At 34.0% G+C, this 26,868-nt stretch overlaps 1 protein-coding gene across 1 annotated transcript in view; it reads right to left on the bottom strand.

The window, feature by feature from the left end:
• Window positions 1–26,868, bottom strand: part of RABGAP1L (RAB GTPase activating protein 1 like) — a 654,847-nt gene that overhangs the window by 442,289 nt on the left and 185,690 nt on the right. Inside the window, exon 13 of the mRNA XM_069480240.1 lies at window positions 8,173–8,266. Coding sequence (XP_069336341.1) covers window positions 8,173–8,266 — 94 coding nt within the window. The remainder of the gene's footprint in view (window positions 1–8,172; window positions 8,267–26,868) is intronic.

Below are 26,868 nucleotides of genomic sequence, written 5' to 3'. Positions count from 1 at the left end.
TAGCTGTGCCTCAGTTTTATCACCTCTAAAATGAAGATAACATTAGTACCTACCTCAGAGAGTTGTTGTAATGACTAAATTATTTAACACATGGAGAGTGCTTAGAATAGCACCTGGCACATGGTAAGTTCCCTTAAATGTCATTTATTACCTTTGTAGCCATGCCTCACCTCTCCTCCTTTACAATAAGCTATGTTCCTAAGTACAACCCCTCCATTAGTCAACAAATCCATATCTTCTGCCTATTCATCAACTCCCCCTGCAACTGTGTCCTCTTCCTCTGGCATTATCAAATTTTCTCTCTCTACCAGGTCCTTTCTAGCAAAATACAAGCATCCCATATGGCCCTTGTTAATTTTTAATAAAACCCTCTCAACCCATATCCACTACCTAATGTGTCCCCATTTCTTATCATTCCTTTATAGCAAAATTACTCCAAAGAGCTAGCCATACCTGCTGATTTCTCTTCCTCTTAGACATGGTCCCAGTGGGCTTTCATTCCCCTCTCCACTAAAACTGTTCTCAAAGTCATCAGTGATATCCAATTTGCTGAACCCAATGGAATTCTCACACTTAATCTGACTTGACTATCAGCATTTGATCACTCCCTCCTTGATAGACTTGGTTCACTTGATTTCTATCTTGATTCTCCTCTTACCTCACTTGTTGGCTTTCTTAGACTGTTTTGCATGATCCTCCTCAGATTTCCAACCCCCAAACACTGGAGTGGCCAAGGGCTCAGTTTCTGGATGACTTCTCTGTCTATACTCACTCCCTAAGTAATCTCACCCATTCCATTCTAACAGCTTTAAAAACCATCTATACACTGATGGCTCCCAAGCTCACATTTCTTTCCCTATCTTTCCTTTGAACTCAAACTAACGTGTAAATGACTAATGGACACTTAACTTGGGTATCTAAAAGGCATCTTAACATCTCCAAAATTTTTATTTTATCCTCCAAACCTGCTCTTCCTGCCCTATCTTTCATATCTGATTAAATGGCAATTCTTCTAGTAGCCCAAGCCAAAAACTTTGACATCAGTGGTCAGTTACTTCTTTTTCTCAGGCCACACAGGAAACATAAGCAAATTCTATCAGCTCTCTCTCAAAATATACCAAAAACCTGATCACATGTCACCTTTTGCTACCAGCCTGGTGCAAGATAACATCATCTATCCCCTGGATTATTTGTAATAGCACTCTAACTATTCTGCCTGCTTCCATATTTTCTCCCTTATAATTTATTTGTCACTTAAGCATCCAGAATGATGCTTTTTAAATGTTTAAGTCAAAACACCTCATCGTGACAGGTCATGACCAAAACACAAAATAAACTAACTGTCTCAAGGTCCAAATAGAGTCAGATATAAGGGAAATGAATCTACTTACAATCTAACAGGGAATATAACAACTTATTAAAAAATTACATAAGACAAAAATAATCAACTACCAAAATGTAGATCTGTAAAATGTTGATAGAATTTAATAGACAAAAATGTGTAATGGTTGGAAACATTTCATTAAGTACAGTCAATAAATATGTATTGAACACCTACTATATTCAGGTACTATAACAAATGTCTGTAAAACAATACTAGCTTTAAAAAGGTCATATGCATTTGGTATAACTGTGAAGGATAAGAATAGAAAAATTAGTTAAGACAAAGTTTCCTACAATACTACAAATCAAAATAAAGAGACAGCAGTGAGTATGCAAGGGATAATTAAGGAGCTGCCCTGAGAGGAGAAAAAGACACATTTCAAATAGCAAATCAATGCATAAGACATAAATTTCATTCTTTTTTCTTGTTTTTTTTTCTTTCTTTTCTTTTTGTCTTTTAACTTGAGTAGTAGCATTCTGTGCTTCAGCAACTACAATGCCCAGGTAATACTCTGGGGTTTGGGGGGGGGGGTCAGTTTGTTTGTTTGTTTGGGTTTTGGGGGTTGCCATTTAAGGCATAATTTATGCAGACTAAAATTCGTATTTTTAGTATATAGTTCTATGAGTTTTGACAAATGTATATAGGTGTGTGACCATCACTATAACCAAGATATAGTACAGTTCTATTACCTCCCTGTCTCCTCCCCCTCCCCAAAATCCCCTATGTCCTCTTGTAGTCAATACTAGCCCAACACCCCCAGCAATCACTAATATGCTTTCTATCATGATAGTTTTGGCCTTTCTAGAATTCCCTATAAATGAAATAATACAGTATTAAGCCACCTGCACTTGGCATATTTCCCTTAACATAATGCATTTCAGATCTATCATGTTGTTGCGTGTATTAGTAATCCACTCTTTTCATTGCTGAGTAGTGTTCCATTCAATGGATATACCACAGTTGGTTGACCCATTTACTGTAGAGAAGGACATATGGGTTGTTTTCTGTTTTGGGCAATTATGAACAAAGCTGTCAGAAACATTCATGTATAGTTTTTTTATTTCACTTGGGTAAATACACAAGAGCGGAATTGGAATTGCTGGGAGGTATGACAAGTGTGTTATACTTTATTTATAAGAAAATACCGCACTATTTCCCAAAATGGCTGCACCATTTTGCACTTCTACCTATAACACATGACAGCTGCAGTTGCTATGCTATGCTTCCCATTTCTACACATTCTTACTAACACTTGTTATTATCTGTCTTTTTGATTATAGCCATCCTAATGGGTGTGAAGTGGTATGTCACTATAATTTTGATTTGCATTTCCCTGATGGCTAGTAATATAATGTGTTAACCAGAATCTTTTAATGTGCTGGTTGGCCATTTGTATATCTTCTTTGGAAAATGTCTGTTTAGACTGTGTGGCTCTATATCTAAACTCTCTCTATTCTGTGCCATTGATCTATGTGTCTATCTTTGTATCAATTTTTTCTTGATTACTGTGGAAATCAGGTAGTATATCTTTCAACTTTGTTCTTCACTTTCAAAACTGTTTTGGCTATTCTAGCTACCTTGTTTTTCTATATAAATTTTAGAATCAGCTAGTTGATTGCTACAAAAAATTCTGCTCGAATTTTTATTGAAATTGTACTAATTCTACAGATTAGCTTGAGAAGAATCGAGATATTAACAACATTGAGTCTTTCATTCCATGAGCATAGTATACATAGTATACATCTCTACGTATTTAGGTTTTTTTTATTTCTTTTGTTATCGTTTTCTAGTGTTTCAAAGTACAGATTTAACATACAGTTTGTTAGATTTCTACCTAAGTATTTCATTTTTTCCCAGCACTTTTGTTTTCAAATTTCTATTTCCAATTTTTCATTGCTAGTATATAGAAATAAGACTGACATGCACATACTGACTTAGTATCTTTCAACCCTGTAAAACCCATTTATTAGTTCTAGGAGGATTTTGTTTGTTTTTTTTTTAGATTCCTTGGGATTTTCTGCAGAGACAAACATTTCTCCATAAATAGAGACAGTTTTATACTTCACTTTCCAATCTTGTTTGTATTTTATTTGTCTTGCCTACTACACTAGCTAGGACCTCCAGGACCAAGCTGAGTCAGAGTGGTGAGAATAGACATCCCTGCCTTATTTCCAAAGTTAAGTCTTTCACTCTTAAATTAGGTGTTAGTTATAGGTTTTTCATAAGTACCTTATATCAGGTTGAGAAAGCTCCCCTGTATTCCTAGGTTGCTGAGAGTTTTTATCATGAATGAATGCTGAATTTTGTCAGATGGATTTTCTGAATCCATTGAGATAATTATATGGCTTTTCTTCTAATTTAGCAAGTTGATATGGTGGATTACACTGACTTATTTTCAAATGCTGAACCAGCCTTGCATTCCCAGAACAAACCCCACACACTCATAACTACATTATCCTTTTATATATAGTTGCATTTGATATGCTAGGATTTTGAGAATTTTTGGGTCTATATTCATGAGAGACACTGGTCTGCAGTTTTCTTTATTGTAATTTTTTATCTGGCTTTGATATCAGCATATGCTAGTATCATAAAATTAGCTGGAAAGAAAGTTTGTGTAAAATTTATATTATTTCTTTTTTAAATGTTTGATAGAATCTGCCAATTTGGCCTCAAGTTTTCTCTGTTGAAAAGTTTTTAACTATGAATTCAATTTTGTTAAAATATATAGAACTATTCAGGTTATTTATTCTATTTTGAGTGAGCTTTGGCAATTTCTGTCTTTCAAGGAATTTGTCCATTTCACTAAGCTTCTAAATTTATAGGCAGTGAGTTGTTTATTATATTCTTTTATTATCCTTGTAATGTCTGTAGTAATCTGTAGGGATGTAGCCTTTTTGATTCTTGTAACTTGCGTCTTCCCTCCCCGTTTACTTGATCAGTCTAGTTAAATGTTTATCAAATTTATTAATCTTTATAAAAAATCAGCATCAGTTTGATTTTTTCTCTTGTCTTTCTCAATTTCACTTATTTCTGTTCTCATATTATTATTTCCTTGCTTCTGCTTGCTTTGGGTTTAATTTACTCTTTTTTTCTGGTATCTTAAAATAGACACTTGAAGCTCAGATCACTGATTTGAGACTTGTTTTCTAATATAATATGCCATAAATTTTTAATATATTGAAATACAGGCATTCAAGTGCAAAAAAATCATAAGATTGTTTTCTAAATTAAATTTTGTTTTAATTAGAGTTTTATAATATTAACTTCTATGTATAAAATGTCATCAAAAAATAATTTTTTTTTGAAAAATAATTTAAAATAAGAAAAATCTTGACTGGAAAAAAGACAATGTCTGTCTCTACTTCCCTTCTCAACCTTTCTCACCTTTCCACTTCTCCCAATAAGCATGTGGACTTGCTAACTGAATTTTATCTAAGAATCAAGACAGGGTGTTGTTTGTACGTATTCCCTTAAATGGAACAGCCCAGACTGTTAGTGTAAATTCTTCAGTATTGGTGATGAAATCGCAAAGCATAAAAGAACATAATAAAAATTCAGATATTTTCATAATCCATGGGCAAGGTAAAACAAAAACAAAAAAATCTCTGTAAAAGATATTCCATTTCTGAGACACAGAGAAAATGTGCATGCATGAGCAAGTGCATAGAAGCTTCACTTGAAAAACAGAAAAAAGTTAAATGACTTGTCCAAGCTACATACCAAATTAGCACTACAAATGGACTCTAATCCAGTTCTGAGTTCTAGCATAATGTATTTTTCCCACTAAATCACACTCTCTTTTCATAGGTCTTATCAAATTGAAATTCTTTTGACACTGAGAGTAAATCACACATAAGAAGAAACATTTTACCCAAAGAAAATTAGTTTCCACAATACATGTATATAGACTATCTTAAAGTTTCATTGGTGATTAATTTAAATTCAGGTATAAGGTATTCATTTTAAATGTTGCTATATTTTGCTATACCAGAAAGAAAGAATGTGTTGGGCCAGTAAAAAGTAAGCACCTAATTCTCAGTAGGAACAGATCCAATTAGAAGGGAGCCCTTGTTTTCTAAAGTAGCTAACATGGAAGAGTATGCTCCTGTTCTTGACCAGAGAATCAGGGGAAAAGAAATCCTGGCCACAGAGGTAAGCTGCTGCAGAACACATGTTGCTTATGTATATGATTTGTTGAGGTCCATATAAATTCCTCAGCCTCCCCCTAGCAAATAACTTGAAGGAGAGAGGGAAGAAACACATAACAGTAAAAGCCAAGCTGTAGCATCAACACAAATGCTACCTTTATATCCACAGCTGTCTATCATATCCATACGGTTGGACTATGAAAGTATGTCTTCGGACCAAAGATGAAGGAGATTAGAAGGACAAGCTGTTGACACCAGTTTTTTTTCCTTAATTTGCCAGTACCCCTAATAAATAAATCTATCTAAAAAGCCTGGATGTTAAGAATTTATCAATTGGCCCAGATAAACAGGTGAATGAGAATTAGGACCAGCTGTTTCCCCATAATTATTTACCTACTCTCTCTCAGTTATAAGCCCTCCCTTCTGTATTCTATTCAATGATGCAAGGACTAAGAATCCACAAACTATTAATACATATCCAAACTCCCTTGCCAGCTGGCTTCCACATTAGGTTCTGCCAGAGAATAACAGTCCTGTGCAAATTGGAAGAGAGAAAAAAGAAAGGAGTTGGATTCCCAGCACCAGGTATACCATAATTCCCGAGAAATACTAATACTAGCCAGGCCCTCTAAGAAGTACCAGCACTAATCATATAGTTCTCCCCCACCAGCTCTGAGGTCTAGAAGTCTCTTCAGAAGTGAGAGCTAACCAGTGTCCCCACCCGCTAACAGTTACTTCTAAACCCTAGCTGTTCTGAGTTTCCTCAGAAGTCTAAGCAACCAGGTATGCAGCCCTCTTCACAAGTACCTGCACCAGTTCCTCAAACCTCCTCTGAGTTCCTAGATTCTGGTAACAGTACTTCTTCCATCTTATTTCTATAGTCCTAAAGGTCATAGCTGCTTCCTACTACTTTGGTAACTTCAATGTTCCCTTTCTGCTCTCTCAGCCTCCTAACACCGTAAACCAATTATCTGCATTAAAACCCTTCCGTCTGAAAAGCCTAGTATGGTTTCTGTTTTCCAGCCTAGACCTAGATTATGACTGAAACAATCCTCCTCCTTACCTTCTACCCTTCCTCATCCCCCAAGAAATTCTCCTAACAAACTCAGGACCATCTTTAAAAAAAAAGAAAAGAAAAAACCATTCATCTTAAAGGGGGACAGTAACCCTAAATGGAACAAATAAAAACATATGAGATAAATTTATATTTCAGTGAGCAATGCTTACAAATGAATAAATTAGCTTCTGGATACAGTGTAGCGTAAAATTGTAAAAGATTTTTGAAACGGGCAAAAGAGATTACTGAACATCATTTCAATGGAATGCTGGAGTCTCTGAGTATTATCTGATAACATACAAGTGTATGCCTTTATATGTCTTTGACTAAGCTAGTTTACAACTCTCACCATACAGAAGATAATGGCAAGGCAAATGTTTTCTGTACATAGCTATGTAAATGATTTCTATTTATGGTGGTACAAATGAATTGTCAGATAAAGGACATAAATCTCTACATCAAATCCTCATTTTGGTTGGCTGTAATATCTTACTGGTTCTCCATTAATTAATGAGTTAAATAAATTCTCTAAGATGTTTTCATTTTATATGTATGTGTGTAAGGATAAATAAAATGAAATTTTCTTTGTTTAATAAAGGAGATGTAGCTGGCCTTCCCTTTCTCTTAGTGTGTCTCCTTAGAAACATAAGCCCAACACTTTGGTTAGAATTTGATAAACCTAGTCTCCAGATTTTACAATGAGAAATCATGAGCCTTCCAACACTTGGAATTGGAAATACATACTTCCTAAATTACAACTTAAGAGTCTCCCAGGATGTACACGGAAGACTATCACAAGAAGCATCCATTTGTCTCTCAAAAAGATAAAAGAAATTTTAATTATTCTTTCTTCTACTTAACCGTGAAATTCTGCCCAGTCTCTTCAGGACTACCCACATGCGTGTAAGATGACATGCACACTTAAAAATAAATCATGCTTTCTAAGTCTATACTGGTATGGAGGAGTTTTTTTGTTGGCAGGACGTTTTTATTTCACCAACATATGATAATCATGATTACCTTTATTAAAAATTTATTTATCATAAATATAAACAGAATACTTATTATAATAAATATAAACAGAGTAACTTTTATTGTAATTCCACATACAACACCCCAAAATGTAAAGTAACAGGTTTAGTCAGAATGAATAAACTAAGCTGAATTAGTTTATAATCTCTGGTAAAATGAATAATTCTAAACTGTACAGATCCTTTTAGTGCTAACAGACTTGGTAAAGAAAAAAAATGTCATCCTTTAACAATAGACATTTAAACATGTTGACAATGTAGCATAAAAGTGACTACCCTGAACAATGTTATGTCTAAGTGAAATACTAAGACAAATATATTTTCCAGAATAAAAGTTAAATAAGACCATATGGGGGGGGAAACCGAGCCAAACATAAAATGTATCTATGAATTATATTTTAATCTTTCTGTTTTTAAAATACATTAAGTTATTAATATTAAGATAGATTTTAATATTAATCTAAAATTCATTTTAATACATAGATTTTAATTAATTAAAAAATCAACAATGTAAATATAAAATTTTCCATAAGAAAAATAAAATTTTACCATCTTCCTAGCAATTCTCCCCAAGAATACAGGATCTTCTCAGGACAATCCTTAGACACATCACCTGTTCCACTTGAGAGTTCATTATCACTCTCTGCAGACACAAAAACAAAACCAACAAACATTATATTATGTACTATGATAGATATCTATATACTATAAAACAAGAAACATGACTATGTATCTAATAAAACAAACAATACTTCTTGTATTACTACACCATTGCAAAAAATAGCAGTAAAACTTCATTCATGTAATTTTTCTTCAGTGCCTAGATAACTATTTTCAAAGCAAACTTTTTATGAAAATTTTCATCCACAGATTACAGACCATGAAATTGGAAATACCTAAAAATAAATAGCCTTATCTAAAGAGAGTAACGTTTTAAAACTAATAGTAACACAATTGAAATTCCTACATGGTGTTCTACTCACCAGATCAGTATTCTCAAATACTGTTATTTTACTAATGAGACCAAAAAATATGAAAATTAAGGGTGAAACATAAAAATCAACATATAACACTGAGAAACATATATATTATGATACAAACACACAATCAGAAATATAAAAGAAATTTTTTAGGCTTTTACAGACATATTCTTTAAAAAAGATATTTTTGACTAAAGAAAATTGAAACTGGCCTTTTAAAGTGGCAACTTCACAAAAACCCCAAAATGTAAAGTAATAGTTTTAGAAAGAATAAGTCGATTTACAGTTTACAATGAGTGGGAAAAGTGACTAATTCTAAACTATATAAACCTTTCAAAAGCAGGAATAGAGGTAGAGAAAAGAAATGCAATAGACAAAATTGATCCACATTATAAAAAGGCCTTTGACACAGTATTACATAAGAAAAGGCTGGAGAGTACTGTCTGAATAGAATAAGCTATCTAAAAATCTGTCTGGCAGATAAGAAATACCAAGGTTTTATAAATGTCGTTACAGTACAATAGGGACAGGCATTAAGTAGCTCCTACAGGGATCTGTGTTAAGGACAGTATTATTTGGCACACTACAAAATCCAATGATCCAAGTAAAAACTAATTCATATCTAGGGATATACACAACACCAAAAACATTAATGTACTAAATAAAGGTTATTTTGCCAGGTTTAGAGATTTGGACATAGCCATATGAAAAGATTTGATCATATATTTAGTAAAATATAACTAAAACACGTACACAGACAAATGCTTCATCATCTTTAGAGCAATACCAGATAAATAAGAATTATAAGGAACATTTTATTCAAAAATTGAACATCATTCTGGAAACTGGAATGAATGCAAAGAGGGTACATGCTAGCATAACTGTTCTGGAAATACCTCACATAAGCAACTCTGTGAAGTCTGTAACAAGTTCATGATGAAAATAATAGAAATGAGATTTTTTTAAGTTAAAACAAATAAAGTATTACTAAGTATTGGAGGAATAATATAAACAGAAACAGCTGAATAATGTAAACAGAAACTGAAGCTTTAGTATTATAATATCCTAAGAAACTAACCGATGTAAACAACTATCCTTTATAACTCATGATTTTTTAAACAAACTGAGGCACTTATGAAAGTAAAAGTGTACTATTAAAAATTACACTGGAAAACAGGTTAAACGTAGATTATCTCAGGCAAAAAGGGATTGATAATTACGCTACTTATAAATTGCACCAAGTATAAGTATTATAATATAAATTGGTATTCAAATAAGCAGGATCCAAGATGGTCCCACCTTATACTCCATTCTGTTTCACAGTAAATAACAATATGCCAAGGTTCCAAAGTATTTGATGAAGTTGTACATACTAAATTGGAGATCAAAATCTAGGAACACAGTGAAAGGAAAAAGAGAAAAGGAAATAAACATTCATGGATATCATAAATCTTGATTATTATAAAAATCAGAAGGCAGGGCAGGCACAGTGGTTCACGCCTTTGATCCTAACACTTTGGGAGGCCACAGCAGGAGTATTACTTGAGGCCAGGAGTTTGAGACCAGCATGAGAAACATATTATCGTATCATAACATAACAAGACCCCATCTTTACAAAAAAAAATTTTTTTTTCCACACTGAACATGTTTATTACCAGTTCTAAGGCAACAGACAGTAAATTCTAAACATGGTTTATGTAGTCAATTCAATGGATTCTCTAGAAATGCTTCTCTTCATTTACATAAAGTCAACAGAAAAGTGGATTAAATTATATTTTGAGATTAGAATCAATCAAATAGAAAATTTCTACAGGATGAATAAAAGGCACAAATGTCCTAATTGGAAATGAATAGACACTCACCTGAGGAACAGAAGTAATCTTAAGATAAAATGTGTAGAACAGTTACAGAGAGCTGCTCTGCTGATAGAATGATGAACATTAAAACTTAAAATACACTGCTTTGGTCCTAGAAATTTGTTCTACATGTTAGCCAAATTGCTTTCTCGCAAATGAGAGTGATAGCAAATTTTCAAAAACAGCTTGTTTCTCCTCTGAAAAGAATAACCCACTTTCTTCCAAGTCCGATTTCAAAATTTTTTTGAAAAATCAGTCATGTGTGGTGGCACATGCTACTCAGGAAGCTGAGACAGGAGGACTGCTTGAGCCCAAGAGTTTGAGGTTGCAGTAAGCTATGATGATGCCACTGTACTCTATACTGGGCAGCACAGCAAGACCTTGTCTCAAAAATAATCACTTAATTAATTAATATTAGAAAATAATCCTGATACCAAAAAACTTTCAGATTCTTAATACTCTTGGTCAAAAAGGAATTCCTAAGCATGAAAACAAAACCAAGATGCCATTAAAAAGATTATGAAATCTGACTGTACATTAAAAAGTCTATAAAGCAAGGTATAGAGTAAGAGTGTGTGTGCATGTGGGGGTGTGTGTGTGTATGCATAAACAAGCTAAAAACTTTTCTAACATTTGACAAAAAGCTATTTTTACCAATATACCACAAACTTACTAATCAATAAAATAAAGAATAATCTACTATATAATTAGGCCAAGGATATGAATGTAGTACAGAGCACAATATATAATCTATGACCAGCCAATAAGGATATTAAAGAGAGCCATTAATAATTTTTAAATATAAATTAATCACTTCTTGGTATTTTGGCTAAGATCAAGCATAAATGTAAATTAAAACAACGAAACATATTTATTAATTAGGTTGACAGCAAGTATAAAGACTGATAATTTCTAGTTTTCCTAAAAGTACAGGGAAATGGGCAAGAAGGAAGGTTGAATTTAAATAAGAGCAATCTTTTTGAATTTATTAAGATTCTATATTAAAGAAGGGAAGGTCATGCCTCTAATCTTCACTTGGGTGAGGCAAAGACATAACATGTAACCAAAATGTTTGTACCCTCATAATATCCTGAAATAAAAAAAAAAATAAAAATAAATTGTATGATCCTACTTAAATGAGGTGCCTACATTAGTGAAATTCAGAGAAGCAGAAAGAAGAACAGTGTTTTCCAGGGACTTGGGGGAGTAATGACAAGTTAGTGTTTACTGGGTACCAAGTTTCTGTTTAGGATGGTGAAAAAATTCTGGAAATGCACAGTGGTGACGGTTGCACAACGCTGTGAATTAACTTAATGCCAAAGAGTTGTACACTTAAAAATGGTTAAAATGGCAAATTTAATATTATGTATATTTTACCACAATTAAAAATAGAAGCATACATGTATTAAAAAATAGTAAAAAAAAAATGAATCAGAAAAAAATATAATGAAGCAACTGAAGAAATGATATGAATATGTATGAAGAATAATCATTCTAAGTGGGTTATTTTTTAAAGTTCAAATAATCAGTAAAGAGGAACGGTTTGGGTTATAAGATGCATGGATATGCAATCTGTTTAATTTTTATTAATGATTTTATCTTTAAAAATAATTTTGAATATAATTATAGGTCCACCAATAAAAAAAATTGTTGGTTAAGCAAATAAAAAAATAAATTAACATACTATTTGATCCAGCAACTTTACTTCTAGAAATTTATCCTTCAGAAACAAATAGTCCAAAGAGATAGAGGTAAGAGGATTCTCATTGTATCACTGCTTGTAATAATCAGAAACTAAACTATCAGGAATCCATCAAAAGAAGTTTTATTAACTAAACTGTAGAATAGTCAAGAGTATTCAAGAGAATATTATCAAGTAGTTTACAGAATAGGATAGAATATTATCGAGTAGTTTACAGAATAGGATAAATATGTATATGATAACATGAAAACCATAAAATGTAATAATTTGTGATGAAAAGAAACAAAAGAATAGTTTTTAAGTTTGGTTTTATTTTAGTAAATAGCATTACTTATATGATTACACAAATCTTTTTAAAAAGATGTAAGAAAACATACCAAACTACTTACAACAGTTATATTTCAGCACCTAACAGTATCTTATCACAAAGAAAGCACTAAATAAATGTTTGGAAACACATCTTTTACTTCTGCATTTTATATTTCTAAAATATTCTAATCTTTTATGAATAGTATACATAATGCTAATAAGCATGGGAAAAGAATTTTTATTTTTTGAATAATCCCTATTGCTATTTGAAACAAAAACCTATTTTATTGTTACAAAACTCTTCTAATGAGCCATGAAATCATCACTGATAACAATATATTATCTTTCCAGCAATCTTCCAAGTTATTTTCCACCACAAAAAAAAGGATATCAAGAACTGTGAAAACCTAGCAAAGGAGAAACAGAAAAAGGGAAGAAAATGAGCACAATTTGAAGCAAAACCAGATCTCTGATGAACAAGTAAGGAAGAGGTGACAGCAAATCAGGGGCCAAATATTTGGATGGGAAAATAGGACTTAGCCAAAAAGAATAAGAATCCCAGATTTTTATCAAATGTCTTCCTTTTTAAATCTATATTTTAGGCACAGTTCTAAGTTTTACATGTATTAACTCATTTCATCCTCTAAACAACCTAATGAGTAGTCACTACTAGTTTGCCCACTTTAAAAATTGAGAATATTGAGGCATAGAGAGGTTAAATAAGTTGCCCAAGGTTACTCTGCTAATAAGTAATGGAGGGATAGAAGTCAACCTTAGTTTGAATCTGGGACAAATACTACCTTTAATTTTTTCTACCACGTTTTTTAGAGGAGGCTGTACTTGGCATTTAGCAGATACCACTCTGTGTGCCAAGTGTCAATATCTAGTAAATGTTGGGAGCCAAAGCCAAAAATAGAAAAGTGAAGGACATTTAAAGCAACATGCCCAAGAAACACTAAATTGGGGGCAACAGATTTAATCAAGAGGCTTCAAGGGTATAATTCCCCTTGATGCTCAGGAAGAACAAAAATGAAATTAATATACCAGTGACCTCACAAGTGTGACTCAGATCTATCTTCCTTGCTGCAGAAACCAATAAACATGAATATTTTAAATACTTGGTGGCCAACCTGCTAGAGAGAAAGAATGGGGCTGAAAGAAAGTAAATTAAAGTTCCTACCATATTAGGTAAGACAGAGTTTCTACGCAGGATGAAAGAAATAAACTAAGAAAGAAAAATAACACTGAAAAAGACATTGGAGACCAAAGTATAGTAAAAAAAACAAACAAACAAACAAACAAAAAAAAAACAAACAAAACAAACCAACCAACCACAAAACCACAACAGTGAGAACGCTGGTAACTAGAACAAGACAAAGAAAAGAGAAAGAAAAATGTAAAAAGGTAACTGAAGGTTTGAAAAAGCAATTGTAACCCATTCTACAAAGAAAAATAAAAGCCTTCTTTTAGTAGAGACGGGGTCTCGCTCTTGCTCAGGCTGGTCTCGAACTCCTGACCTCAAGCGATCCACCCGCCTCGGCCTCCCAGAGTGCTAGGATTACAGGCGTGAGCCACAGCGCCGGGCCCAGACTGAGTTTCTTGACAGTGGGGACTTTTATTTCTATATTCCATGTGCTAGATTAGTACTTGGCCATAAAAGTGTTAAAAGTTTCCTAAATCAGTGAGGGGAGAGGAGGAGGGAAAATCCATTACAGTTAGAAAAAAACGTTTGCCTTCTAAATTAGTGGCCATTAGTACATAGGCATTTGTGTGCAGACAGGGGTAAAAGGGATCCAGGTTCATTCAGTCATTCACAGTGCACGGATCCTGCAGCCAAACTGCCTGGATTTGAAACCCAGCTCCACTACTTACTAGCTCTGATCCTGGTCAAGGTATTTAACCTCTCTGTGCTTCAGCTGCCTGTATCTATTAATAAAATGGGGGAAATAACAGTATCTATCTTTGAGAGTAGTTGTAAGAAGTTACTATAAGCCAAACAAATATTCCAGTGCCTGGCAAAAGGCAAGAACTATATAAATGTTAGCTATCATAAGCTATTTTTATTCAACAAAATCAATGCCTATCATGCAGAGTACTGGGGTAGACGCTAGAGTGCGAGCATTGAGGAATGAATGAGAGGGAGGTGGAGACATTAAATATAGATTTTTCTTTATATAAACTCATGAAATATGGGGAGGTAAAAGATAGGGTAATATAGCTAAAGAGAACTGCAGGGTCAATTCAAGCATTACACTTCCTTTATCAACTCCCATTCCCTGAAAAATTGGTCAGTCCTTCCTTTTTTGTTCCTATATATCTTCTACCATAATATCTAAAAAAATTTCATAAAAACATGTTTGTTTTCATTATTTACCCATGTATTTAATATCTACAACATTCATGTTTTACATGTCTTTTTCCCTCTGCTAGAATCCAGGCTCTTTGAGTGCTAGGACTATGTCTTATTTGTCTTTGTATAGTAACTTTTAATCATAACACCCAAATGTGAAATAAATAGAAGAATTTCTTTGTTATTGCTTTATTTTTAGAATATATTCATACGCTTAGGACAATGGAAAGAAAACACGGGAGAGAGAAAGATGAGGAATCAGATGAATTCACTAAAGACATGAAAGTGCCCGGGTTTGGGGATGGTGACTAATAAGGAGGGCATGTCATCTTTTGACTATGTATGGGGCTTTGGGAAGGTACAAAGATGTTAAGAAAGGTAATTAAGGGAATTCGTAGCTAATAGTCTCAACTTCCTCTATGAAGTTTAACATTAGAAGCAGTCTCTGAGAGACTTTGCTAAACTTAGGGAGTAGAATTTAGTGAAGACTCCTCTAATATGCTTAATTTCAGTTCCTTTTCATGAACATTTTCCTCATCTATTTTGGTTTCCCTGTAGTTTATTTCCTTTGAAAAGCAGAACTATACAGAGTACTCCAGATGTCATCAGACTCATACAGCAGGACTACTACTTTCTTGGATCTAAATACATGTGAAATGGAAATAATAGTCTCAATCACGTAGTGTTGTAAAAATAAAGTGAAAATATATATGAAGAACTAAACACCATGTCTGGCACATGGTAGTACTCAAGTGTTAGGTATCATTTTTATTATTGTTGTTATTGAGTCCTAAGCTTTCTGTCCATCACTTCAAAGCAACCAGAAAAGCATTCCAGGTTTGTTTTATCTCTTATTATCCACTGATTTTTAACATGAAGAGAGTCGTACCCACTTGTACAATACCAAAAGAAGATATAATAGATGTATATTTTTAGATCAAACAAAATAACTATGTATGATACTTCAATCAAAATAATTGTAGGACTCTTTCTCTTAACTTTGGCCACTCCGGGCTTTGAAAAAAAACTTCATTTCTACTAGCAATGTTTTTCATCCTAATCATAAAAGGAAAAATTCAGAATATTAATTAACATTATAAAAAGAATATACATATACATAATTCTTTTGCAAATAAAGTTAAAAATAAATTACAAAATTAGGGGCAAATAGGCACAACTCTCATTTTTTTCTTTTCTTTTTTTAACGAAAGAATTACTCATAAAATAGAAAGCTGCCAAGTAAACATAGATGAAATGTGACTGTTGAGGGTTTTCAGAGATTTTTCTCTTAATTTTACTCTTTTTGTTTAATAGATGCTTGCTGAAAATAATACAAGGCAGCTACAGTTTGTTATAAATTCTCCTCTAACCACATTGTGTGTGTTGGGGAGGGGGACCCAAAACATTATTAATCATGCAAAACCCATAGGAACACAGGTCTGCAAATGTAATAATAATATCTACCAATTTAGAATAGTATAAAGGTTATTTGTTTTGATTATTTCCTGGTAAATAATGTCATTTTGGACAGTCAAAAACTAAAATCACATACGTATGACCTTAAACATAATCTCTCATTTCTCATATAACAGAGGCAGAATACTATACTTGTTCTTCATGAAAGCCAATATCCAAATGCAAATGCTTTCTGAAATGTTACAACATTTCCCACTGTCAAAAGCAAGGTGATTTATTAAAGAGAGAAGATTCAAGGTAGAGAAGACCACAACTTACTTTCCCAACTAAATCATTAACACTGTCATTCTGAATCTAATTACAGGTTTCTAATTAGTAATCCCTATAGTTGCTAAGTATAAGTGATTAATAAAAATGTATCATTAATCATTGAAACCTGTCAATAATACTCAAAAGAGTTTGGGCAGCCAAAACACCTTACCTGAAGGACAATTAACTGCCTTCTTAATTATGAGGCTAGTATATTGTTATCATTAAAAAATTGAGTAATGTCTACTTAAGTTTATTATCTATGACTCTTTTTTCAAAGTAAATTAAGGGGTGATAAAGAAGGAGAAAAATGCCTGGCAGATTATAAGAAAGAACATATATTAATATAAATAGTTACAGGAAGGATTATTTTTAAACATATCATTCAAGGAATGACTTTTTTGAAGGCAGCCAATCAATTAGAAGAAAAAGTTAAGTAAGGGCTGGAGGTAATTAGAAGCAAAGTGGTGCAAGAGAAGAAAGAACCCATCAGGATAACTCAAATTTAACTAATAGATAGAAAAGGAGCTTGCTAACACCTGTCATGTTAGATGTTAGAGTCTGTCTCTAACTGAGCAGCAGATCACTGCCTTCAACCAAGTATTCAACTCTAAAAGGGAAAATACTCACAAAGCAATTAGAAAGGGGAAATGCTCATAACACTAGCCAAAGCAGCCACATAACATCAGGCAGTCAAGGAAGTAACAATGAGACAAGGCTCATATCCACATTCATATTTTTGTATCATCCCCTCCCAAAGTCTATATGTACTGCTGAATAAGAACCAAGTTGAGTTACTGAGAAACTAGGTAACTAGACATGGTAAAGACAGAGTAACTACCTATCCATATGTATGCATGTATGTATGTAGACAGGGAAAGCAGGAGGGAGGTAGAAAGAGAGACAGATGGATAAATGTTTCCAATTTATATATCCAGAGAAGGGAGGGAAGGGAAATGTAAAATCTGGAGGAAATGGGTTCCACTTAAGGGAAAGGGTATTAACTAATGAAGAAATTGCTGAGTATAAAGCTAAAATGGGGAAATAAGCAGAAACAGCCAAAAGAGATTGGGTTAGTCTTTAATATTGACCAGCTCTTACATATAAGGACTTTAAAATTCAAAACTGAGCAGTAAAAATTGTGAAAGTAACAGAAAATAATGGATTTGGGAGTAAAATTTAAAATTTTGGAATAAAATCGCCAGTTTGACAGGCCTGCTAAGCATCCTCTACATAGCCCTATGATAACACATCTTCTGTAATGGCCTGGACACTGCCTGCCTTCCTTTCTAGACCAAGTTACTGCTTAAGAGAGTGTGTTCTAGACATCATTGTGTTCCTTACTCTACCAAAGTACTTGGCAATGGTAAATGCTCAATAAATGTTTGATGAGTAAAATAAAAAACTGAACATCTTCAGAACCTATATATCAATTATCTACTAGACATTTCCATTTGGATATCTAATAAAATTTCAAAACAAAACACTTAATTTTTCTTCCCTTACTTATTTTTTATTTATTTATTTATTTATTTTGAGACAGAGTCTTGCTCTGTTGCCCAGGCTAGAGTGCCATGGCGTCAAGCTCACAGCAACCTCAAACTGCTAGGCTTAAGCAATCCTTCTGCCTCAGCCTCCCTAGTAGCTGGGACTACAGGCATGCGCCACCATGCCCAGCTAATTGTTTTATATATATATAATTTTAGCTGTCCAGATCATTTCTTTCTATTTTTAGTAGAGACGGGGTCTCGCTCTGGCTCAGAGCTGGTCTTGAACTCCTGACCTTGAGCATTCCTCCCGCCTTGGCCTCCCAGAGTGCTAGGATTACAGGTGTGAGCCACCGCGCCCGGCCTTCCCATACTTATATTTGTCTCATTTCCTCTCATTTTCATAAATTACAGCACTATTTATTCAGTTATTCAAACTAAAAATCTGTAAGTCATTCTTGAAAGTTTTTACCCTCACCATCTACATTTAATTACCAAACTGTATTGACTCCACCTTCAAAACATATCCCAAATCTATACATTTTTGTCCCTCTCCAAAGCACAACCACAGTCCAAGCCTCCAACATCTCTGTGAGGGACTACTGTAAGAGTCTCCCAAATGGTCTCCCTGTTTCCAGATATGCTCCACTAAAATCCATTCTCCATATATATGTAGCTGGAGTGGTGTTTTAAAACCATTAATCAAATCTTTGTGTCTCCCCTTAAACCACTTTGAAGCCTAGAACTCTTCAAAGACTTCACAATACACTTGAAAACAAAACCAAAAAAGTCCTCACTGTGGATAATAAAAACTTACATGATGTCCCCTGGCTGCCTGTCCATGCCTATCTTATTCCACTCTTTTGCTTTGCCCGTATGCTTCAGTCATCTGTCCTCCTTTCTTTTCTTCAAATACACAAAGCACAGTTTTACCTTTGAGCCTCTGCACTAACTTTTATCTTTCCTGAAATGCTTTTCACCATCTTCCAATGGCTGGCTTCCTCCTGTCACTCAGATCTCACTTTAAATATCAATGTCTCAGAGAAATTTTTGCTGAACATTCAATCTAAAGTAACTACCCAGACACTCTATCAGTCAACCAGTTTTAATTATCTGAATGGAATATAAGTTCTTGATATTTTTCATATTTATTTATTGTCATCTCTGTCTCAATTAGAAGCAGGGAGAATTTACCTATCTTAGGTCACTCCCAAAGATTAATAATTTGATAAGCAGACACAGTATTCAGCACATATCCACATTCACAGCTAATATTTATTACAGTAAAAGGATACAAAACAAAATCAGCAAAGACATAGATCCAAGAGGCAAAGTCCACAAGAAATCAGGCATAAGCCTTCAAGAATCCTTTCCCAGTAGGGGTCACATAGGACATACTTAGTTCTTCCAACATCAAATTGTGACAACACATGTGAAATGTTGTCTGCTGGGAAAGCTCATTAGAGAATCAGTGCCTGAGGTTTTTACTAGGGCTGGTCACCTAAGTACCCTGTACCTAGCATGTACCAAAATTCCAGACTCCAAGAAGGAAAGCTGGTGTTCAGCATAAACCATACTGTTAGAGCCAACAGTTTAAGTGCAGTGAGAAATTCTTACCAGTTAGGGAGTGGTGGGAACCCTTCCAAAATCTAAGTTTCCCAATACAAGCCAAGGACCAACTTTGCAAGCAGGTTTCTCTAAGGATATCAGTCTGAAGCCTACTATGTTAACTCTTTTCTGCATATTTATTCACTCCTGTATCACCTATTCTAACTTCCATTAACAGATCTGAAAAAAAATGTTGTTCTTCTCTGAACCTAACATTTCAGAGAGATTTTCATTCATTAAACAAACATTTACTTAACACCTGCCATATACTATGCAATGGGAATTCAGAAAAGAATAAAATACCATCTGCCCCTTAAGAACTCACACTCTAGGTAACAAAGATAAATAAACAATGACCATGTTAATAATACAGTATTTTAAGAATTATTGTAATGGTGTACTCCAAGAACTATTAGGAACTATTAGAGCAAGATGGTGGAAAAACTAACACTGTCTTATTGCATAAGGGAAGACTTTTCAGGAAAAAAAAAAAAAGAGAGAGAGAGAAGGAATAGCCTACTTTAGCTAAAAGTAGCCAAGGAAGACCCTGAAGAGGTAACACTTGAGCCTTGAGCTGAGATCTAAATCATGAGAAAAAGGCAGCTAGCAGTTCTGATGAAAGTATCTCCAGAAGAGAAATAACACATACATTGGTGCAGAGAAGATCCATTTGAGGGAAAGCTTTAAGTACCTAGCATGTAGTAAGCATTCAATAAATAATAGCTATTATTGTATTATGTTCTCTTTATGTGTTAAGAAACTAATAATTTAAAAAATTAGATGCATGAAGCCCACATCACTAGCATTTTATATCTTATTTATATAATATCTACTCTATCCATTTACAAAAACAATTTGAGGCAAAAGTTAAAAATAGGTACAAGTAAAATGAAGACAAGAATCAATTAATCCATTATTCATTCATTCAAATATTTACTAAGCACTCAGTACATGGCCAAGCTTAAAAAGGTAGAATAGATATGTTTCCTGCCCACGAGGAATTTATGTTCTAGTCAAAAAAAAAGGAAATGGATATAGATACATAACACCAGAGCAATACATACTATAATAGAAATAGGAACAGAAAAGATAAGGGTTGGGGCAGGGTGGAAAAGATGCTTTAAATCAGAACACCTAAGCCAAAGCAACATGCAACAAGTGAATGAAAAACTATGATTTAAACTTCTCCAAAAATAAGGCAAAGAAGAAAAAAAAAGATGAGTTGCACACACAAATCTCATTAATAAAAAGTTAAAAACAATTTCATTAAGAGAGAGACCTTTTTCTAAGCTGTATGAGCAACTGATCTCCTAAGTCTTTCTACAAAACACCCAAAATAACATAATAAATCACATCCTTGAAGACACTTTTATACTCATAGAGATATTTCTTATAGAAAACCTTAGTTAAAGCACAGAACACAACACTAGTATGGCATCGAAAGCCCTGTTACCCAGTCTCAGCATTCTCTCTAATCTCATCTGTCATTCTCCACCTTTAGATGTATTTTGTATTTTGCTGCACACACAGTGCTATTTTCCATCATTCAAAGTTTCCCTCTGCCTGGAGGCCTCCTCTATTATGTCATCCACATATTTCTGGCTAAATAATATGCCTAAGTCAAGATTAAGCACAAAGGTATAACTTCCAAAAAACTGTCCCTGAATTTCCAGGCCTAAGTTCCTTTTAGTCAGCTCACATGGTACCCTGTTTATATCTTATTACTGCCCTTATCATATTTTGTGAAAATTATCTACGTATGGCTGTTTCTATACAAGTCATGTCTTATAGTTTATTAAACTTACCCTATGAATATGTATAACTGTTATTTGGCAATTAAAAAGTATAAATAAATACAAATAAATGAAACTTTATTAAACTTTTACAAGTTTGATAAAACCTACTGAATAAAATACTTGAGTTACAGATGGCTTCCTAAAGATCTTACCTAGCCTAGGAATCACACTTGTAAAACCTAGAAGAATAAATCATTTTTTCTTCAGAGCAGCAGTCTCCAACCTTTTTGGCACCAGGGACCAGTTTCATGGAAGACAATTTTTCCACAGGATGGTGGCAGGTGGTGGGAGGGGGTAGGGTTTCAGGATGGTTCAAGTGTATTATATTTATTGTGCACTTTATGTCTATTATTATTACATTGTCACTTGCTACTCACTGACAGGGTTTTGATATGAGTCTGCAAACAATTGATTTATTATGATCTTTATGCAGTCAAACCTCTCTGCTAATGATAATCTGCATTTGCAGCCACTTCCCAGCACTAGCATCACCGCCTCAGCTCCACCTCAGATCATCAGTCATTAGATGTCAACAAGAAGCATGCAACCTAGATCCCTCATGCACAGTTTACAGTAGGGTTCACGCTCCTATAAGAATCTAATGCTGCTGCTGATCTGATAGGAGGCAGAGCTCAAGCAGTGATGCAAGAGATGGAGAGCAGCTATAAATACAGATGAAACTTCGCTGGCCCACTGCTCACCTCTTGCTGTGCGGCCAGGTTCCTAACAGACCACAGTCTGTGGCTCAGAGGTTGGGGACCTGAATTCTCAAGTGGAGACACACACCCCTGATGTAACAAGGCACTCTCATATATTAAGAATTACTGTTCTACAGATATTTCTTCAATTGAAAAACATCACATAGGATCTGACATATTAATCTTTTCATGAGTTTATTTATATCATTTAATACTTTCCTTAAAAAAATGGGATAAAACCTAACATAGAAAATGTAACTTATATGAAAGTGAGACATTCCATTAAATTCAAACCCAAATCCATATTTCTGCCCCCTTTGCCCTAAAATATTGTTGCTGGTCATAGCAAAAGGAGTGGGAATACAGTTGCATCATTCTAAGATTAAGGCTTATTACTCTACTATGCAAAATACCATCCTCTTTTCCAGAAAAGTAGTGAGAATGGAACTCAGTTTCTTAAGTTAAATTTGAGAGTTTTAATCTCTTAACTGGATAAATGTTCAACAGAATTCTTACTTGGGGAATGATCACAGATTCTGATCACTGGAATTCAACTCATCTTTCTCTGAGTATCTGTACCTCTAATATCTTGCATTTATTTTATGCACATCTCTTTCCATCTCTAGAGAGCAAAGCTCCCTGAAGATAGAAACTATATCCTAGGCATTTAATACAGTGTCACCCATACAATAGATACTAAATTTTAATTAAATGTGGGAAGAATAGAAGAAAGAAATCTGGAAATGAAGGGTAAGGACAAAAGAAAGCTTGGGAATGGTGGAAACAAGTAGAGAAGAGTAGCACTGGAGAGTCATAAAGGTTATCGGGAGAGAAACGATTATAAAGACTATTAAGCAGATTGTGGTCAGGCAATTATGAGGAGACATGAAAAATCTAACAACCTTATTTCTCTGATGTAAAATTTGTTGTGGTTTTTGTACAAAAGAAAAAGACAAATTAAAGTTCTAATTATCTAGATTCGAACTTTAGTTTTATTGTCAAAATATCACTCAAAAAAATTTAATGTACTCAAATGGATACCACTTACAATTTTTATTGAATAGTTTGCCTCACTCTATTTACAGTTTAATAAAAACACTAATGGTACTCTACTGTGTAGCCCTTACACTGACATATATTTTACAAATATTTACTCCAGCCCCAATAATAAAGCCAGTGTAATAATTTTAGCACTAAGTTTTCAGAAAGCTCAGCTTTCTTCCTGAGTCACTCAACTCCTGATGCCATATGCAAATCATTAGAATACCACATCCCCATGGTGTGACAACAGCCATAATTTCTACAACTGAAAAATTAACCTCTTTCCTTCTAGATACTAACTGCTACTAAACAGAATGGCATTTGAGATACTTTTATAATCTTTCTATAAAGAGTAAGTGCTCAGTCTTGCTCCAGCTAAAGCAATTAACTGTTTACAGAGCATAATTATAAAGTAATCACGAGCCTAGGTTCTGGTCTTGACACTGGCACTTAATCTCGGGGCCTCAGTTTCCAGAACTATAAATGAGATGGTTCAATATAAATAAGTTCAAGCAACATATATTATGTTCTGTGTGCAAATAGATAATGCCTAAGTTGTTGTCAGGCTCCAAATTTTAAATATTTTAATGATTCAAGATTACTAACATTTTCCTGATTGTAATAGACTGTATAAAGACAACTCAGACCCAATCCATAACTAGCACCCTCCTCAGCTTTTCCTCAGACACCTCTCTCCCTGAACCCTGCTCTCAGAGATGCACTTAGGAGTCACAGTTGCTTTCAGCAATTTCTGGCTCCAACTCAAACTCCAATATGAGGATGATACACAATGGGAGTCTGCTTTCCTCAGGTCCCCCCTGAAATGGGAGCAGTGCCTAAGGAGGAAAGAGGAGATTCAAGCAAGGTCTAAGCCTGAAAAACAAAGAAAAAGTTTTAGCAAGAAAAATATTCACAAACTATGTGACTTTGGGCAAGCTGTTTAACCTATGTAATCTTCAATTTTCGGTCCTGAAAAATTGATAAAATGCCACCTTATAGAGGTGGTATGAGAAGTGGACAATTCACATAGTTATATGTTTCATATGTATTTTCCATTATTATTAATAAAGTGGAATTAACTGCTTTGTGAATCAGTCACTCAATCTGTTTCCACAGTGGCCAGTCTACCCATGAGATATTACGGGAATTCTACTTCAGGAGAAGGTAAAGCAGTTGATGACTCTAAGATCTCTTCTAATTCAAAGGTTCAGTGAAAATATGCATCTGTATCACTATCACCATGATGTATGAATGATCGCACCAAGGTCATTATTTAGTCTGAATCCTAATCACTAAGTTGGCAGCAAGAGAGGGCAAAATGGCCATGGAAGCATTCCTAGACACAAGTTCTCTGAAGAAGTAGGCTTTGTATAGCTGCAGACCTACTTCTACCTATGGGCATCAGAGGCCAGAGAGGGCTCACTTCACACTATAGAGAACAGATGTAAAATGCTGATGATAATCTCACGCATGTGTAAATGCTCACTACTAGTTAACTCCTATTATTGTTATTATCATCACAGAGAGCATTCTCTAGGGATCATCACAAAATTAAGATTTAAGTACAATATGCTTTTAGCAGCCCATATACCTTAACACTGCTGACAAATCATAGGGTCTCCAGCTTTCACTAGAGATCATTCTCCAGAACATTTAAATTCCTCAGGTCAGTTGAAGCATGATTAAAATATCTTAATCTAACACAAATATATCTTGATTTGATTTATTGCCACCACATCAAGTAAAGCTGGTGCCAGTCAAGGATGAAGCAGGCCCACGTGACTGGCAGCCACCGTGCTGGCAGAGCAGGCACTCAATAAACATCTGGGAAAAAGGAAAAAACTTCTAGGGATAAGCAAAAATACTCTCCTCCCCTCAAACAGGATGGATTATTTCTGAGTTTCCTAGTTGTTTTGATCTGTAAACCCATAGTGTGCTGAGATCCCAAAACAATACAGACTACTTCACAGTTAAAAATCCAAAAGGCTAGGGTATGAGGAGATAGAAGGAAAAATTTTACATGGCTCTTCTCCTACACTACAACAAAAATAATGCTCACTTTCCTTTCCTGACCTCCCTTTAGACTAATAGGCAGGCAGACTGATAAACCCAATCAGTTTTTTAATACCTATACAGGTATTGCCAAATTAAATCTCTGACAGAGCAGTTTAACAGTCATACAGGTTATAAAAATCAAATGTATTAGCTCAATAAACATATAAAACTTGCTCAACCTCACTTGTAATCAGGGAAATGTAAACAAAAGGAGATGCTATTTATTGTGAATCAGAGTGGTGAAACCTGAAAAGACTGAAAATACCTATTGTTGATGAAGGTATGAGAAAAAGAGTGGTCAGATACACTATTGCAAGAGGTATAAATTTGTGGTCTTCCTGTAGAAAAATTTGGTAGTACCAATCAAAAACCAAATTGCGCACACCACAGCAATTTCATTTCCAGTTATCTGTGTTTATGTTTCAGAGTATACATACAAGCACAACATGAAAACACAGAATATACACAGGGGAAACTATCCTTTACAATAATATTTGTATATTTGTAATAGCAAAAAATAAAAATGGAAACTGCTTATAGAACCCTCAAAAGAGAAATGGAGAAATAAATTATGCTATGTCCATGGCATAGGACACTATGCAATTAAAAAGAGTAAGAAATAGTTTAATGTAGCATTCATAATTGATTGTTCAGTGAGAAAAGGAAGTTGTCAAACAGGATACACAGAATGTTCCTTTTGTAAAAGGATAATAAACAGTCAAAAAAAATTTCTTTTTAAAATTAGAATTGGTGGGCAGGGGAGAGGGATAATACATTTTACATTGCTGATTTAAATTTTTTAAATAATAAAAAAGAAAAAGGGGAAGAAAATTCCATCTATTTTTGTTTGTTTTCTAAGTAACACAAAGCTGCTTATCTTCTCAAATCATAAATCAGTGACTAGCTTTAAAAGATACACAGCTTCACAGGATGATTGGATCCTCATCTATACATGTAACTGAAATGTGTCAGTCATATAACACATATGTATGTCTTCATGTGTTAATATTGTATATGTATATACATATGTGTTTGTCAAAAAATAGGTGAACAAAAAATGGGATTTATTGTGAGGCTTACAAATAAGCTGATTTTTATGAATGTCACTTAGAGTTAACAGAAACAATCATATGTTAATAAAACTAACAATACAAAAAAAAGATAATTTTTATAGTAGTTTCGGTAATTTATTTAAATGTCTCAAAGATTTGATTAAGTACATGAGTTTCTCAGTCAAAAACTAAGATTAGTTCAGAGAACCACTGTATTGATTCATGTACTTGAAAAAATGAAATGACAAACACATCAACAATATTTGCTATGGAAAAATAGAATATGCTATTATAAGTTTATCTCATAGAAAATCCACTTGAGGTTTTTCTATTACATTTGGTTCATCATTTGGCAACAATAACAATTATTTTAAGAACTCTAGCCTGTTTCTGACCACTTCTATCTCTTTAACAGGCTGCCACTTAAAATGTTATTGATAACATATTAAAATGTAGCCATTGTGAATAAATATCAATCTTATTTCCCTCTTTTGGCATGCTAGATCTAGCCAACATTTTAAAACACCTGCTTTACCGAACCACCTAGGAAAATATAATTATACATAAAAATGTTAATAGAAAGACT

Source organism: Eulemur rufifrons, chromosome 8 (assembly GCF_041146395.1).
Source record: "Eulemur rufifrons isolate Redbay chromosome 8, OSU_ERuf_1, whole genome shotgun sequence".
In the NCBI taxonomy this organism is placed as follows: Eukaryota; Metazoa; Chordata; class Mammalia; order Primates; family Lemuridae; genus Eulemur; species Eulemur rufifrons.
This window is presented reverse-complemented; position numbering and strand designations above follow the sequence as displayed.